The following is an 18,091-nucleotide window of genomic DNA, read 5'->3' on the forward strand; positions in this document are numbered from 1 at the left end:
CTTGGAAAACATGATCACACACATGTGAATCACATGCGAATAAATGAGATTGGATCTTAAAGTCATGAGAGCTGCGTGGAACTCCATGTGTGAAATCAGTAGGCACAAACTTCAAACCATGGAAGCTTTTTCTGGGAGTGGAAGATGACAGTGAAAAATCCTGGCTGTTACACAACAGGATCTCATCTCTTGTCCTCGCTCAGCGTCTGCACCGTGTCTGCAACAGAAGAGTGACATGAAACATCAGAGAAATCAACATAAACATCACCTGGCCCTTCTCCCACCTACAGAAAGACCAAGAAATTGCATTGCTCACTTCTTCTCACAATTGCAGCCAGGCAAATATGCCCACCTATTGCTCACCCAAGTTCTACCCATTTTTGTCTCTTTGGCTCTTCTGCACCTACTCTAAACAAGCTGAGCTGCCCAGCTGCTTCATGAGCATCCCCCCTTCTATTTCTGTGGTGCCCATGGTCCAGGGATTAGACAGGGCAGACAGGGTGGATTCCCCTATCTTACCCATGGTGGGCACAGATCCTTCCAGTACAGGCTGGAACATTCACCTTTGCTCAACAGCCAAAGTCCAGAGATAAGATGGAGATGTTGGAGGCTATTTCATATTTTTCCTTACACAGCTATGATAAAACCTTCCCATTTCTGTCTGCTGTTGAGCTTAGCTTAGTTTGCAGTTGGAGGATTTTCAAGATGATAAATGAATGCTTACGAAGAGAGGTGAGGGCCTAGCTGGATGTAAGGTTTGTGCCCAAGGTTTCTAGACAGAGACTAGCAAACCTTCTGCTGTTTCCCAGGCTTATTTTTGTTGGTCCCAGATGATGTTCCATGCCTGTACTGATTTCTGTGCATCCTGATTTTAATCTGTTCACCTGTATATTGCCCACCAAGTTTTTCATCCAAAGAACCTCCTGTGAAAAAACAGTAGATACATTAATGGATCTACTAATTAATGAATATTTTGATATGTCATGGCATCCCACAAGGTGCTGGACACTCAGCCCATGGCCCCAGATGCACTGCCAGACAGAGGGACATCCCAGGCAGTGTCCTGCACTGGGCAGCAGTGTCCCCGCTGCTCTTGTTCCCAATGTGAACATACAGCAGCCACCCCTTTGCACAGGGAAAAACCCTTCACAGGGTTTTTCCATACACACTCACCTCCAGCACTGTACCTAGCTAGAAACCATCCACCAATTCCTGGTCCTGTCTCTCAGCTTTTCTGAGTCCCCTCTACTTGGCACAGCAGGAGAGAGACAGACACTGTAATAGGCACTGCCCTACAAGGATCTGATTTTGCAAACAAGCACAGGATGGACTTTTTGCAGGCTATGAAATGGGCTTGCAAAGGATGCCTTATGTTGTTGAAATGTAATGACAAGGTACTCTAAATTTTGTGGCAGACGGATGTGATTCCTGGGGCTTTTGCAAGGCATTGGGAGAAAGGAAATTTTTTATAGACCAGAATGGAAAGCTGCTTTCAGGGACACCCAGGTGTGTCATGCAATTAAAAAGATATTTATCAAAGACACACATTTCCAAATCCTCTTCTCCAGTGCAAGAATTTTGTTTTTGTTAAAAGGAACAAATCCTGCTAGTGTCTTGCCCTGGCTTTGCAGGAAATTGGCAGGTTTTCAAATCAAAGGTGTCTTATGCTGAGCAGCCTCATCCCCAGCCATCCATGTGCTCCTGCACATCCTCTGGCAGCACTCTGAGACAATGGCCAGTGCTATGTCCTTCACTGCTGAGCTTCAGGCCTTACCCCACTAACCCTGCCCAGCTTTTGGGGTGAAAGCTTAACTTCTGGAGCTGCCACCTTCTGTATGGACAGTTCATCTTCTGGAGCCTGCAACAACTCAAGGTGCCATCACCCTGTGCTGCCAGCAGGCTCTGCTCACACTTGGGGACAGAAGGGACCAGCCCTGCTGGGAACTGGGCAAATTTGGCCCTAATGCCTGCCAGACAACAAGGATTAAATTATGACAAAGGGGGTGATGGACACAATGCCATGTTTGAGAGTAACAGACAGGAAGATGCCTGGTTGCTGCAGCAACAAGGCTGGGAAGATGGGTTTTTCTTTTGGGAAGATGGGTTTTTCTTTCTCTTTTCACCTGCCAATCTTCCCCCCACGTCAGGGCTCTGCTGCTGCGGGAGACGAGCAGTGACATTTACACTCCCACTAACAAGCTGGTTCAGTGATGGGCAGCTCTGCAGGAGAGCATCTGGTGTCACACAGCCTGAGCACAGAGGAGAGGAGTGTCCTCTCAAGCAGATAGAATAATTTGGGGCTTTTTTGTTATTATGAGCATTACTGGGTCAGGATCATGCATGGAAACAGCAGGCAGAGCCTCAGTGGGGCACTCAGGGCTCTTGACACTTCCTGTGGGTCAGGTCCTGCAGCTGATGGGAGCAACGAGATGTCACTCCTGCCCAAAGAACATCACTGCATGTCGTGCTGGGAGAGGGAAAGAAGAAAAAGGATATTAAAAGGAGGATGAGCAAGAAGTTCAAGCATCACCACAGGAGCAGTTCCACTTCTCAGCCTGCTTGTGGCTGTGCCATCAGCCATGCTCCTGCAGTTCAGCCTTCCTCAGTGCCCCAGGAATCTGCCTTTGGCTCCTTGGGAGAAACCTTACTAAGGAAGCAGAAGTGATACTCAGGCTGCTTTTTCCCTCCCTGCATCTTTACCCACCACTGTGCCTCTCAGTGCTTTCCTTTGCCTTCTGGATAAGACAACATTCAGTTCACCCAGATTGTCACAGTAATAATAGGAACAGCAGTAATAAGAGTAATAACAATAACAATAATAATGTTACTGCAAAGTAAATGCAAGAAAAACATAACAGCCCCGAAATTAATTGCAGTGGTGGTGCAGAAAACTGCTTTGGGTCATCTCCTCTCTCTTACTGGTTGTTTTGCTGCTGGCATGAGGAGGAAAGTGGGAATTAAGAACCAGCAGCCTTTCCTGGTTGCCAGACTGCTCTGCCACTGCAGCAACAGTTGAGTACATGCCTCATTGGACCATGAACCGCAAACTGGGGGTAGAAATAAATATTATGGCAAAAAAAACCTGAAATCTGCGTATTCCCATGCCCAACAGAGCCAGGAAAGGCAGATTTCCTAAGAATCTATGGCTGCAAGTCAATGACTATTGTATGGATTGCACTGATCCATTTATTTGAAGGAGAGCATCAATAGGTTTTCTATTGTCTACAGTGTCATCCTTTTGCAAAAAGGACGTTCCTGCTATTGTGGAGATTTCCACCCTTCTGTTAAATTAAGGTGAAAGTATAGGCTGACAATTATTAGTTATACACAGATAAACAGGGATTCTCCACCTGCATCTCTATCCCCATTCTTTCCTCTGAGCAGAGAGCGTGTGCTAATCACCCACACTTCATTAAGAAGGCAGGCTAAAAGATTAGGATGCTGAGAAGGGCAGCCCCCTTTTAGTGTCTTTATCCCTCCCTGAAGCTGGGGAAGCTCCTTCAGACTGAATTTTAAAAGACAAAGTACTTGATGCATTGTTACACAGTTTCCTCGGAGTAATTGCTCTGCTTTTCTATAGCTCCACTAAAAAAAAAAAAAACAAAAAAAAAAAAAAAAAAAAAAAAAAAAAAAAAAAAAAAAAAAAACCAACAAACACCTCCCAACATTTCCCAATTGGTGCTTAAAAGTACACCCAACAATCTGCAGAGAAGAGATGACTGAACAAATACACAGTCAACCCTGGGGGGGAAAGCTGTATGAAGGCAGATTAGAAAAGACCAGGGAAATAATCTTTCAAATATTGAAACTGCAGAAATTAAGAGGATATTTGCAGAAATCTCTCATTACAGAGAGCACACAGGAAGCATCAAGATTACAACCTGACCAGTGCATGAAGGTTGTACAAGAAAGAAACTCAACCTTTCCACCAGCACACGGTGACCACAGCGAGTCCTTTGTCAAAGTGATCAATCAACAAGGCACAGAAAATGAGGTCACTCGTGGAGCTTTTTCCAGCAACTGAAACTCAGCAGGGCTGGCCCCATAACAACCTTTGCATCTTTCAGCAAGGAGTTCAGGATGGAAAGTTGTTCCCCATGGTACCAGAGCCCACCATGGGAGCCCCAGCTGGGAAGAAGCTTGGCAGTTTGCATGGGCAGTGGGTCAGATGAAGGAGAAATAGAAGAAAAAAAAAATCTTTTTAGCTTCTTGACCGGAACCAGCTTTTCTTCTAATTAAAAAAAATAAATAAATAAATAAAAATTACATTCTTTTCTGTTACAGGAGATTTTTTTTTAATTGTGAAAATTGAGATGTTTTCATGCCTTGACGGATGACTCTTTTTTGCTCAAACTCTAATCAGAAAAAGACAGAATCCTTTGCAAAACATACTTGTCTGAAAGACTGAACCAGTGTCAGGCAGACTGCCTTGTACTGAAACCTTCCATGCTCATGTTGATGTTCCAGTTTGGACCCTTTTGACATCACTCCAATATCCTTTGCTGTTTCCTGAATCCCCTCTCTTCCCAAAAACTGTGGGTTTCTTCCTGTAAAACCTGCCAAGAAAAGCAAATGAATCAACTGTCCTACAAGGGCAAGGAACAGGCTGTGCTACCCACCAGTCCATGTATCCATGGAGCAGCATAGAAGAACACCAAGAACTGTGCAGAGGCTTCACTACCAGCTGCAGACACTTCCACAGGCACTGATGTTATCCTTTAACTGCGTGGCTTCATCTCAAACGAGCCACATGCAATTTTCCTCCCACATCCAGAGAGCAGGGCTGTCAATGCTGCTCAGACTCTGGTGGCCCCAGCAGATTTGCACTGAGCTGTTGGGCTGGCCCTGGGGAATCTCTACTGTCAAATTGGTATCGAGATAATATTGCAGAGTAGCAGCAAGCATGGAGCAGGGCACTCTGTCTGGTTCACTGTAGAGAAAGCCTGCCCTAGAAACAGGAGCCTTGCACATGGAGCTGAGCCAGGTTTGGGATCCTGTTGCTGCCCAGATTGTCCTCACACCCCAACTCAACCTGGTCATCGTGGAGGAGAAGGTTTTGAGAACTGCAGGAGGTGATACCAGGGTTAGATGTGGGAACTTGGTTTCCCTCACAGTGAAATGAGTCTTTCTGAGCCTTGTCTCTTCCCCAGAGAGCCGTGAGGATTCATTAGGCAATTGTAAAATCAGAATGTAGCTGCTGACTATAAGTTGCAGCTCATTAATAGCCCTATTTATTGCCAACCAAATAATTAGCTTAGACATGCATCAGCAGGTCTTGATTGCATATGAAATAACTGCCTTATTACATAGAAATTGAATGAGTTTCTGAGGACAGCTCAGGTGTCACCTCAACCCCAGAATTGAAAAGGAAAAGAAAAAAAAAAGGAAAAAAAAGCCCATCCACTTCAATGTGTTGCTCAGCAACAGAATTTGCGGGGGAAACAATCTAGGAATGAAGGAATGAGCATTTCCAAGAGAACAGGTTATTTCAGGCAAGACATCAGGGACAAGCAAATGTCACAGAGAAGGAAAACTTCAAATTTTTTTTCCTCCTTTAATCAATAATTCAAACTAGACATTTTAGATAAAACGAGCATTTAAGTTAGCTGATTGAAAAACAGAGATCCCCAAACCTTTACCTTTAAGAGTCACATTGCTGAGGAAAATGTTTATTTGTTTGTTTGAGAGGAAACGTTAGATTTACTAGACACTGAATTAAAAATTTTTAAAAAATGCTCTTAGAAATGTCACTTGTTCATTTAAAGAGGAAGATGATGTAATGCCAGTAACTGCTATATTGTGCAGCATCCTTCCCAGGGCAATTCCATACTAATTTTGTCGTTCTCCTTTCCCCGTGTGCCCTCCTTTTTCCCTCCCTTCTCTTTTTTGTTCCAGGACAAGACGAGCGCGCTGAGTCTCAGCAATGTGGCGGGGGTTTTCTATATCCTCATCGGTGGGCTCGGACTCGCCATGCTGGTTGCCTTAATCGAGTTTTGTTACAAGTCCAGAAGTGAATCAAAGCGGATGAAGGTGGCAACCCGTTCCACGGCCCTTCACACCTTCTCTCTGGCCCTCCCCCGGCTCCAAAGCTGCCTTCAGAGACGGATGCAGCCCAGACCATGGGTGGAAAGCCAGGACATAGGGATAATGAAGTGACTGGGTCACTCAACTCGCTAGAAAGGAACAGGACCATCTGAGGGAGCTGAGAGAGGGTCGAGTGGGCTGTCACGGGGAGCTGATGCAAGATCAGACGTGTGGCAGGATGTTAATTCAAAATCCAGACATAGAGCAAAACCACAGCACAAGCAGCAACAGAAACAGATTGAAATTCCTTAAAATTAATGAAGGCAGACTGTGGCAATGTGTGTGCAGCATGGATGAAGTGTGCTGGGGCTGGTGTGATACAGCCATTGCTGCAATATGGAAAAATCCCCAAACCCAGGCTCTTAACAGCAAGATAAACCTGGGGGAGTGCAGTAATGATTCACATCCTGTTGTTTCCTTTGCTGGCACCCTGCTGGCACCATTTCCAGGCTGACAACACCAATACATGTTCAGAGCATTGTTGCCCTGGAATGGATGGTGTGGGCCTCCAAAATCCAGAATTATGGGTCCTCTTTGAGAGAAATTGGCCTCCAGTGTCTCTGTAATGATTATTTTAACTCCACCCTGTCATGGTCTTGCAGAAGCGTATTTCCTATAGCCCAGGAGATCTGTTTCAGCCCTAAATTCTGGTGTGCCTGAATTTCCGAGTGTTGTGTCAAGGGTGGATTAGATTTGAGAGCCTTGGAGATAGATATTTGAGATCCTTAGGGATAGACTTCTAATGCAGCATCTGTGGAGCAAGTATATCTTGGCAATCCATTATACAGACACCGTAGTGTTCAAAGAGGCAGTGGGATATGTGATACATCCCTTGTCTTCCTCCTCTTGACCTGTCCCACGAGCACGGAATTTGTTATGGGCACATGAAGTATGCAGTGAGTTTCAAAAAATCCAAATAGGTTTTTATTTCACTGAAACTCACCCAGAATCAAAAGGAAAATAAGCAACGGCTTCTTTGGGTTTTATGTCGCCATTTCACAGCACGCTCAATGTTTTGTCAGCAAGAATAACATTTCTAATGCACTGAAAATGTGCTACAGCTCTTTTCCCATTGAGGTTCAGGAAATTCCACAGGCAAGGAGAACTTCCTTGAGCACAAGGGTACAATAATATGAACAAATCGTGCCCATGGAACTGCAAAGATTAGATTTGTGCCCACTGTAAAGCGAGGTATGGCACAAAGGCACTGCAAAAAAAATATCAGAATGCAATAGATCAATAGCTGTTTCAGTTTTACCTGTTATGGGTAATTCTTCACCTAAATATCCCAGTCCAGAAAGAATTATGGTGCCCTTTGGAGATAGTTTGAATGCAAAGAAACCAAACTGGCTTTATCTTTTAGTTGAATTGTTCTAAGCAGGTGGTTTCCTTAGATCTCCAAAAGAGAACATTTTGGATGTATCTGGAATAGGAAGATGAAATTTGGTTTCCTGAATTAGGCTTTCATTTCCTAGTTACCTCAGTCATCACTGTAGACAAAAACACAGGCACATGCTCAAGTTCTCACATGAGGAAAGTTAAACATATGTTAGCAGTGAGTCAGAGTCCACCATGCATATCAGTCCTGGAGTAGCAATAGCATCTCTATGGGGGAAGTGTGTAAAATACCTCTGCTCAGATCCAGGATGACTGTTCTTATGTTGCAGAGTTCGAGGAGGTTTTTGGCATATGGAACTGATGCTTTATACCCCAAAATACTGCTGAAACATTTAATTTTGCATGTACAAGAGGTGTGAATGAACAGAGCAGATGCAGTGGGGACATGCAGAAAGTGAGAGTCTGAATGGAGACAAGGAAGGGGAGTAACAGAAAGACAACACTGGTTAATATTGTGATTTCTCCAACATTGCAAAGGACAGGGGGAGACCCCCCCGTCTTTCCTAAAAAGGGTTTTTGTTTAATCCCACAGCAATCAATCAACGAAGCCATACAGACATCAACCCTTCCCAGGCCGGCTGCAGCAGGAGGCAGTGGAGAAAATGGACGTGTGGTCAGCCACGATTTCGCCAAATCCATGCAGACGATCCCATGCATGAGCCACAGCACTGGCATGTCCTTGGGAGCTACGGGATTATAATTGGCCTTTTGACCCATTGCCTGGGTGAGAGCAGGGGCAGCCCAACTCCACCCCTCCAGAGCCAAAAAACATACCCAACACCAACAAGACAAACGATGATGACAGAAGGGACAATTGGATGGATCTTCTCAAGGAAATCGAATCAATTTCCCTTTTTGTTTGCAAACAGATCCACTGGCAGGAGAACAGAAACAGGTCTGTACTGCAATAAGGAGAGTGTAATGGGATTTTACAGACTCGTGAAACATCCCTGATCAAAGAACCACTGGAACACTAATGAGGACTACGCCATTTTGTTTTAACTTGGTTGTTAATAAGTCTTAGTGTGTGCAATATATATATTTTTTCTTACTAATTCCTGTGGTGTCAGGGTAACATCAGCCCTTTCCCCCTTCCCTGCTCAGTCCTTCAATCTGGTTTAGTTCGGGATGCAAACCACAGTGTCTGAGCTACTAACAGCAAAAAATGAAATACATGGCAAGCTGAACTCAGTGCAGGGCATCAGCATTGACCTCTTTTGTCCATCGTGGTTCTGCCCTCATTGTTCTGTGGGGAATTTGGGCTATGGAGTTATCACAGCGAGGCAGACGGGGCTGCCCTCAGCTCTCCCTGCAGCAGCAAGGACTCGATGCAGGAAAAAACCTGAACAAAAACATGAGGCTGTTTTACAGGGGGCAAAGTCATGGGTGAGTTTGGAAACCCCAGGTCAGCGTGAGGACAAAGCAGTAATTCTTCCAGAGATGACGAGAGGTGCTCCAAGAGGAAAATCACATGCCTGGAGTGAAGAGTGGCAGACTGGAGCAGAGGGTTGGTCTAAGATCACGGTCGGCTGCTGAAGAGGGAAAGTAAACGTGGCATTCCCCTCACGTGTGACTCTCCTGCCCAGGTTATTGGGGGCTAATAAGCAATTGTGAACCATTTCTTCATTGCTTAGCTTCTGTGTGTGCTCCCTTTCTGGTGGTCACATAAGGGAACCACCTCGGGCTGGGAATAGACCATCTCAGACACCCAGTTCTACACAGCTGCCAATTAACCAGTGCAACAACGTGCTACAAGTCTTGGGGCTGCAAGGGGGACACCCCTGCCCTCCTACTCTGAAATCCCTTCATGGCCATCCTTTTCTAACTCAGAGGGACATTTTGTAGGTAGCTGGCCAGAATGGATTCTTGGAAGGAGCTGCTGAAGGAAACCAAGGAGGAGATCCTACAAGAGCAACCATGATATTCAGCAGCATCAGTGCTGGTCACATTCAATCTGCCCATCAAGCTGTGGCCTGTCTGGGTACAAAGCCAACCGTAGCAGATTCCCACTCATACCCTTAGGGAGGGGGAAGCATCCACAGGCCAGGAAAGCAGGCTGCTGACCCCAGACTTGGTGTTGCAGAAACCCACAGTGCCAGACAGGGAGCTGGGAGTCCAGCAACAGGCCTGGAGATCAAGGGGGCAAGAATGGTTTTCCAGAACTGCACAGAAGGATCATTCAGCAAGTCTCTGGCATGGACAAACAAATGCTTCCCACCCTGGTGGGCCTGAGACATCTCAGGGCTGTGACATTCTCAAGTGAAGGATTCCCAGGGGAACATCAAGATCTGTGGGGCAGGGGCCACAGTGAGCCCACTTGGCCTGCCCCCATCTCACTGATGGCAAATAAAGTTCAGAGGTTCTCACAGAGTCTATCAAATACCTGTCCAGGGACTGAGCTGCTACTGGAGCATTCTGAGCTGCTTTTTTTCTCATTTTCTTTACTCTTTTCTGTTTTTTGCAACATAGCAAGAGAGGAGCCATGAAGGAAGGGAGGCAGGTGAAGAGAAAATGATGCAAGCAAATGACTGGCACAGGTCTGTGAGGAGAATCTGGAAGTAAGGCTGGAAACTGTGTGAATGCCAGTTTCCATTAGTGTGTGACTGTGCAGAGCAATACATTTACCACCTTTAACACCAGCCTGGTCTAAAGTATCTGCTCCACTTACTCACTTGCCATGCAACAATTTGGAGACCAGCAAGTCAGAGTCAAGGTCCTAAGTCTGGACACAACCAATGTACTCCTCTCTGCAAAACTGGGAACATTGTGATCTTCATCTCTCATTGCTGAACATGAACTCTGTTATCAGCCACTCCAAACCACTTCAGGGTGCTTTCTGTTGTTTTTATCATTATTTTTAACCTGCTCTTCTTAATTTTAACTTCAGTTCTGTGTAACGCTAGCACAAGTGGAGGCATCCTTATCAGCACAAGTTCTTTTTTCCATGTCCAGAGCCCTCAGATGAGTCTCCTGGCGCAGCTCCTGTCGTGTTCTGAGCCAGTGTGGTGGGAACAGGCTGCTGGTACCCACCAGTGCCCCATCCTCCTCCAGGAACAGGACCCCATGGCAGCAGGTCACAGCAGTCTCGTGAGCAGCAGCAGTGCTAGAACTGGCCACCTGTGACATGAAGATGTGAGATGCAGCTGTCAAAGGCTTTTGATCAGTGGAGGGGTTATTAAAAAAAAAAAATAGGTGAATAGGACAAAAGCGTGGAAAATGTAAACTTGTAATATGTATTTTTACTACACTTTTCTTAAAAATAGAGTAATGGTAAAACTCTTAAAGACATTGACATTTTTTCTCAACAGGATTCCATATTTAACAGTTTTGGCTTTCATTAAATTTTGCTCTTTGGTACCTGGATCTTTTATTTAACAGCTATATTTGTTTTAACTCTCTTTTGGTTTTTCTTTCTTTCTTTTATTTTTTTTTTCTTTTGGTAGTACTGCAAAGGATTTTGCTTTATCAAATGCAATGGTGTTTTTCTTTTCACGTTCTCTTTTTTTCAAGCAACATTTTTATTGGTAATTATTATTTACACAAAAAAAAAGGAAACTATCAGCTGGAATTTTAGAACCGAGGATCCATGATCCATTTCTCATACCTGTCCATGCCGTTTTGTGCCAGTGCTGGATGTGTGGAAATGAAAATGATGTTACCCCTCAGGCAATATTACCCAACCTGAATCAAAAGAGATTTCTTTGATTTTTGCTGTGTCTGACTTGTGAACAGCAGCCGAATAAACTGCTTCAGGTTGAAATTGGGAATCTATCTAATATTTACCCAAGAGTCAGGAAACTAAATATTCATTGGGTTCAAAATTAACAATTTTGCTTTGTTTGGAGTCTTGTGGGGTTATTTTTTGAGGAGGGCTATTAGAGGATTTTAGCTTGTTTTTGCAGAGAGAGAAGACATGGCCAGCTCAGAGAAAACTCAGAACCAGCACTGGTCCAAAAATCCCTACCAGGATCAGCTTTCCTAGGAGCTCCCATGCTGTTTCAGAGGCTTGGACATTTAAGATGTTTCTCACTCAGTTTTCATACAACTAACCTGCTGAGTTCCTCATCCAAAAGCCTGTTGAGGGGCAAAAAAAGAGGAGGAGTTAGAGGGTGTTGGACTTTTATGCAAATACTGACAACTACTTAGGTAAACTGCCCTCATTGATGCCATGCTCTTGTGGAGCACTTGGAGTTACAGGTGTGGAAGGACTGCCCTTCCCACATCCTCATTCCCAATTATCATTTGGGAAAGCTGAGCCACAGAAATGCCTTTTGACCAGGCACCCCACAGGGCCAAGGTTAGAGAACCAAGATCTCCAGCATCCACAAGTGGTGTTTTACCCACTGGTAAGTTTTAAATATATAATCAGCAAGGGACAGAATTAATACATTTTGAAAGGGGCAGTGAACCCTGAGGCTTCAAAGAATAAGAGATTCCCAAGCACTGGGGCCTGAAGGAGAGGTTTCCCATGGGCAGACTGTGCTGGGTCAGCCCAGTTTGGCCTTCCACAATTCTCTGGGCATCCAGTGCTGTGCTGTGGGCTTGGATTCTGTCACAAAATGCCCTTCCTGCTCAGTGGTTCACTCTTGGTTCCCAGTGAGATTGCAAAAATGCACAAGAAACGTTCCTTTATATCTCAGCTTAAACAGGACAAAATTTCCTCCTAGTGGCAAAAGCAGATATTCCCTGTAATAAAGTCTCCAGCAAGAATTCTTATTCAGCAGTTGTTGAAACAAACAAAAACAAAAACAAACAAACAAAAAATATATTAAAAAAAAAAAAAAAAAAAAAAAAAAAAAAAAAAAAAAAAAAAAAAAAAAAAAACACAACCTCACCACACTGAACCCTGAAGTGCAGCAGGAGAGCCACAGATGCATCACCCAGTCCATTCCTTTGCTATGGGGTCAGGACCCAGAGCTGGGATGCCCCAAAAAGATCTGGTTTGGCTTGTTTGTCCTTGTTTTGTCACCAAGTTCAAGGAGAACTTAAATCATCTAAGTTCAGGGAAGGGACAGGGGGTGCCTCAAAGTGTTCTGTAAACCAGTGGGTACCACTGGCCTGTTCAGCTCCAGCAACTCAGTGCTGTGTGTCCATCAAAAGTTTTGGGAGGCATGGGGAAGTTTTCACTGTGAACACAGGCTGCTGCTCAGTTTCCAATGACATGGTCAGTCACCCAGGTCTCACATGTGGCTCTGGCTACCAGGGGAACATTTATGTGCACATTTCTAAGCCACATGTCAGATGGGAACACACGAGTTCCTATCAGCCAAGGTACCAGCTTAACCCCAAATACCTTTTGGAGACCTGTGTGGCCTGTTCTCTGATGGCTTTGGTGGCTGCTGGCCCCTCCTAAACACAGAGACCCCAATTACCTTCATGTTATCTGTGAGCATAAATCAGTTTGTCACCCACCAGTGCTGGTTTTGTGTCTTGGTACCCACTGCTGACTGAAGTCCCCGGGCTCTCATCTCTGACACCCAGTTAATTAATCAAATAACAGGAACATCAGGATATCACAGTGCCATGCACAGCTGCCCAGGAGGGCAGGGCTTTTGGGGCTAAGTCCACATGCAAGCCCAACTTCATGTTGCTCCAGCTTCATTACAAAGATGAGACCCTTCCCACCTTCCTTCTTACACAGAGCTGCTCTGTATTTTTCCAGACACTTGGTCCTGATGGTTTGAGTGTACAAGGGGGATGAGTTTAGTGTGCAAGAACCTAGAACAAGTTCTCCTAGGAGCAGAGAGGCAGCTTGAGACTGATCCCTCCATCAAAATCCACCCTGGGATTCTACACTCAGCATCACTTTCTGTTTTCCTTCTGCCCATGCCCATCTCTCCTCCATCTGTACATCAATACCACCCTCAGCACTGCCAGTTTCTCCTCTCCAGGGCCTGCAATGGGCTCTGGGTTTGTACACGGTGTTCTCTGAGGCAGATAAGTCCCTATCACCATATAGATGCAAATTAACTTTGAGATGGGGCAGAGGTGTGAATCCAGCTCCAACCTGGGCAGAAGTGATCCCATAACTGTTCTTGGGCAGCAAAGAGCCCCTCTGCAAATGGGCTGTTCTGTGGAGCCACAACTCTGCAAAGTGCTGGGTTTCCTGGCTGTTCCCAGAGCACTTGGACTAATCTCCCTTTTTCTGGTGACCACTTCTCCCAGGCAGGCATTTCTGTCTGGCTGCCAGGAGAAAACCTGCCTTGGGCATGGAGAGGGGCAGAGTGCTGGGAATCATCTCCATCGAGTGAGCTCACCTGCTGAACCTCTGCAAAGGCAGAACTGTCTCTAGAGCAGTGAAACTGCAGCCCTCACCCCCAGAGGGGTAATGACACCCCTTTCTCATGCACTAACATGAATACACAGGTATTGAGACACCTTTGATAGCCCAAATTAGCTGTCCAGGTGCCTTCCTCTTCCTAAGGAACAGTGGGGTATCAAGTAACAGCCACAAAGAGTGTTCATTACTCTGCAGAGCTGGTTTAACCAGGCTCTCTGGATCCCCTCAGCAGTAATTCCTCCCCTGTTCAAGCTGGCATCAAAATTAATGGCATGTCGTCTTCTATAAGTCCTGGCTTTCCAGATGAAAGGTACATGCTGTTGTTCGCATCAGTGCTACAGTGAAATAAATCAATGCTCTCCCATTGCAAGGATTTCAGATGATTTCGGAGCTCAAATACAACCTGCCAGGCCATTCCAAAAAAAGTTTACATAAAAACAGGGGAAAGAGAGGAAACTCCAACATTTCATTGCAGTGTTGTTGCCTGCTTCCTGTAGGATGCTGGGGCCAGGGCAGCAATGCCAAGGTTTCCTCAGGCCCCATCTCAAGAGGTGGGACACAGCCAAAGGGAGCACATTCCCTGTGCCAAGGAGGCTCTGGAGGGTCTCACTGGATCAAACAGGAGCAGAAGAGACAAAAGCAGAGTTTGCCTTCTTACTGCCAGACTCTAAAACAAACCACCCCCAATTTCCAGAAAAGCAGCAGGAAGAGGGAAGAGGAGCAAGGCCAGGACAGAGCATCCAGCAAGCCTCCAAAAAGTGCCCACGCTGTTGCTGTCCCAGCTTTTCTGAAAGCTGCTGCCCACAGATCAATTCATCCACTTAACAACATCTTTACTGAGTAAAACTTAAATTCCTCTGCTCCCAGGAGCACGTGTGAAAGACAAGAAGAGGCTGAACTTGAAAGGGGAGACGTTTTGTTGCCTCAGATTAGCTCAAACTGCGTGACGAGCTTTCCTCACTTCAAAACCAATGTTGTTAACCTTGAAATCTGCATTATTAATATTTCAACATGAGGCCCATCAGGAGCTGCCGCAAGAGCTCTCCTGGACCCGTGACAGCTCGTCCTGTTTGATTCTAATCATATATGAATGCATGAGTTAAGAAGACATCATTAAAAGTACATTAAGTTTAATTATGCTAGCAGCCACAGACAGTGGAAGCATCGGCTTAATGCAGAATGCATAATTAGATCAGACCTAATCCATTAGATCCATATTTGTTAAAGAAAATGCTCCTCGTCTGTAAGTGTCACTGTTTGGAGGAACAGCACCATTTTCTGGGGGCTATTCCCTGCCATCCCTCTGCCCTCCTCTCTGCCCATCATCCCTGTGCACACAGCTGAGCCCTCACTCAGCTCCTTGCACCTTCAGTTTAACAAAAGCACACAAAAAAAAACCAAAGAAAGAGATCCCCTGCCGTGGCAGCCAAGCTCTGGAGAGGTGCTGCAGTGGTTTAAGGTATTATGGCCCAGATCTCCTTTGCAAGGACCTGGCCCCATCAGAGGCTCTATAGATGCAGGAATGCACCCAGTCCCAGGGTGGGATGTGGCCTCACAGCCCAGTTGGACCATGCTCAGGAATGGAAAAGGATGATGCCTTTACACAAACTCCAGGAGTATTGGCTGCAGAGTGGCTGGAGACAAACGTCCAAAGAGAACAAAAAAAAACTCAACCCAAAATAAACCAAAATATGAACCTAAAAGTGTTTCAGCTCCTTCTAAGGCTGATCCAGCTCTCTCCACTAACACCAGGAGGGTGCTGGCATGGGCCTGCAGCTGTGGCAGCAGGGAAGGTGACACATCCCTTTTCCCAGCAGCACAGCCCTACAAACCTCCCAGTGCATTGCTCTGCAAAGCCACAGCACCAATGGGAGCTGTGAGTTGTCACCCCCATCTCCACCCCACCAGGGATAACTGGTACCAGCAACCCCACACACCCCCAGGCAGCCTCATTCACCACAGTAGGGGCATCAATCTGCCAATGCCTGAGCCCACAGGTTGCTGTGGTTTGGTGATTCTCAGCTGGAGTATGGTGGATCCTGTGCCTATCCCATGAAATGATTTTCAGCAGCACCTCCTGCCCAGACCCCATGGCAGTGGCCACAGCCTGGACAGGGCATTTCCCAGCTCCTTGGGGCAGTTCCAGAGGAGATTCATCTCACCAGCAGCCCCTGAGGTCCCATGCTCACTGCTACCCTGCTCTCTGCAGAGGGGTCAATATACGATGAGCCTTCACCTGCCACAATGTTCACACTCATTGTCCTGAGGGACTCAGCTCAGGATGAGGGGAGGTGCTGTGAAAGATGATTCCAGTCCCACAGAGTGGGAGATTTCAGCTCATGTCCCCTCCAGCCTGGAGACAGAGCAGGCTGGAAAGAGGAAGAGGTGAAGGCCACCCTGTGACACGGGACTGAGCACAGGAGCAGTTGAGGTTCAGGAGGGAACCCCAGAGCCCTGTGATTGCTGGCTCTCATCACAGGCAGGGGATATTAACAACTCAAGGAAGCCCTCTAACACCTGCCTAAGAGCTGAATATTATTGCAATTAAAATATAATGGCTTCTCACTGCCTCTCTGTGGAGCTGGATAGGGGTTGTGGAGCTGGATAGGGGCTGTGGTTGAGAAGACACAACATGGAGCACAACCTCACAGGGAGGGCAGAGAGATGTGATTAAAATCTTCTGAAGGTACCATTCACAGCCAAGGGCCAGCCCCAAACAGATCACAATTACTGGTTGGACAACAACTGATATTTACATGAAGAGTTCTGAATAAATCAACTGCTAACTTAGGTTTGGAAAGCGCTTTTTGATTTGTTTATCTTCTTTTATTTTGGGAGAGAGAAAGTCCTTTCCAGCCCATTTTATCCATATTTCATCTTCATCCTTGCCACCCCTGTCCCATCTCCAGGCTGCACATGCAGACAAGGGTGATACAAGAAGGTTGGTCTATGCCATGGGGACCAGGAGGAGATGGGAGGAGGGTCAGCAGTCCAGGGGGGTCCCATTTTTGCCCTGTTTTTGCCTCCTTTTTGCCCCCATTTTGCAATGTGTGCAACCAGTGCCATCCTGCCCACAGGGTCTCTCTCTCAAAGGGTGTTTGAGTAACCCCTTGGCTCTCTCCTTGCCACAGAGGTGGTTTCCATGTTCTCTGTTTTTCAGGGCTTTTAACTGACAGTGCTCATCATCATCTCTAATGCCAACCTAATAAACATTGGGAAAGACCAGCTAAAGGCTGCTGTGTTTTACTTTCCCACTTGTGTGCTGAAGTCCTGCCTCAGTTGAACAGGAAGATACAAGGTGAAGACTTGGGAAAACTTTCTTCCTCTAAGGAAGAAGTTGAATTAAAAGAGTTGTGTATACTCCAAGCTCCCAATGGACTTTTTGAGTGGGGGATATTAGGGGAAATACTGGAAGCAATCTAACCTCACAAGGTCTTTTAGAAAAAGCATTGATCTCCTCAAATGGGCAGCAATTGATATGTTCAAAGTGTGCATTGTGTGCACTCCTGTTTACATTGTGTGCATCTACATGTCATTTAAAAGCAAAGAAGAAACCCCTCGAAAAAAAATCAAATATGAGCATAAAGATCAGCTCTTTGCAGAAAGAAATCCAAGGACCTTTATGTCCTCATCAATGCCCTTTGGTGTGATAATCCATATGGCAAGATGAAAGGATAACCCCCGGTGCTGTTAATTGTTCTTTCCAAAGGAAAGTAATTAAATTACTTCATTCACTGAGCAATCAAAGGGAAATCTAAGTTAACCCCTCTATGGCCAGTTTGCCCCAGCCCGAGTTCTGACATTCCTGATGGGAGATGGGCTCTAACCGTGGCAGTCACAAGCCACACACCTTCAGAGACTGGTAAGCAAATTTTAGGCAACAACCCCCTCTGAGATCCCACCAGACATCTGGCAGAATTCAGCGAGATGTCACATATCTCCATCTCTGCTGCAATATATTTTGACAGGATCCTGACACAGCCACATGACCACAGTGTGATCAGCTTTCATATGAAGAAGTGTTTTCACTCCAGTGTAAGAGAAATCTCCCCACTCTTCACAGACCATATGCCACATTTTTAGTACATTTGCTGATTAACCAGAGACCAGGAAGAGAGCTTGAACACTGCTCCAGTGATTTCTGGATCCTCTTTTAGAACAATTGGCACAGAAAGGGTTGCATCTCCTGGTCCTTTTAAAAATAAATGCAAACAGAAAGAGTCTCATGGGGTCAGTGGTGCTCCGTGAGAAGTCCAGGTGGAAGGACAGGTCATGTCCCAGTGTCCTGGATCCCAGTCAGCAGGTCACCCCTCACCCCTCTGTGTTTCT

The 18,091-nt window shown here is 45.8% G+C and overlaps 1 protein-coding gene across 4 annotated transcripts in view; it reads left to right on the top strand.

Moving 5' to 3' along the window:
- The window catches only part of GRIA1 (glutamate ionotropic receptor AMPA type subunit 1), a gene marked incomplete at its 5' end in the record, with an annotated part of 120,855 nt that extends 109,461 nt beyond the window's left edge, over nucleotides 1–11,394 (top strand). For all 4 annotated transcript variants that reach the window (XM_083871705.1, XM_083871704.1, XM_083871706.1 and 1 more), the window contains 2 exons: nucleotides 5,896–6,030; nucleotides 7,994–11,394. In XM_083871705.1, coding sequence (XP_083727831.1) covers nucleotides 5,896–6,030; nucleotides 7,994–8,182 — 324 coding nt within the window. In that variant the 3' untranslated portion in view covers nucleotides 8,183–11,394. The remainder of the gene's footprint in view (nucleotides 1–5,895; nucleotides 6,031–7,993) is intronic.
- Nucleotides 11,395–18,091: the final 6,697 nt, after the last annotated feature.

Source organism: Zosterops lateralis, assembly GCF_965231275.1.
Source record: "Zosterops lateralis genome assembly, chromosome: 14".
Lineage (NCBI taxonomy): Eukaryota > Metazoa > Chordata > Aves > Passeriformes > Zosteropidae > Zosterops > Zosterops lateralis.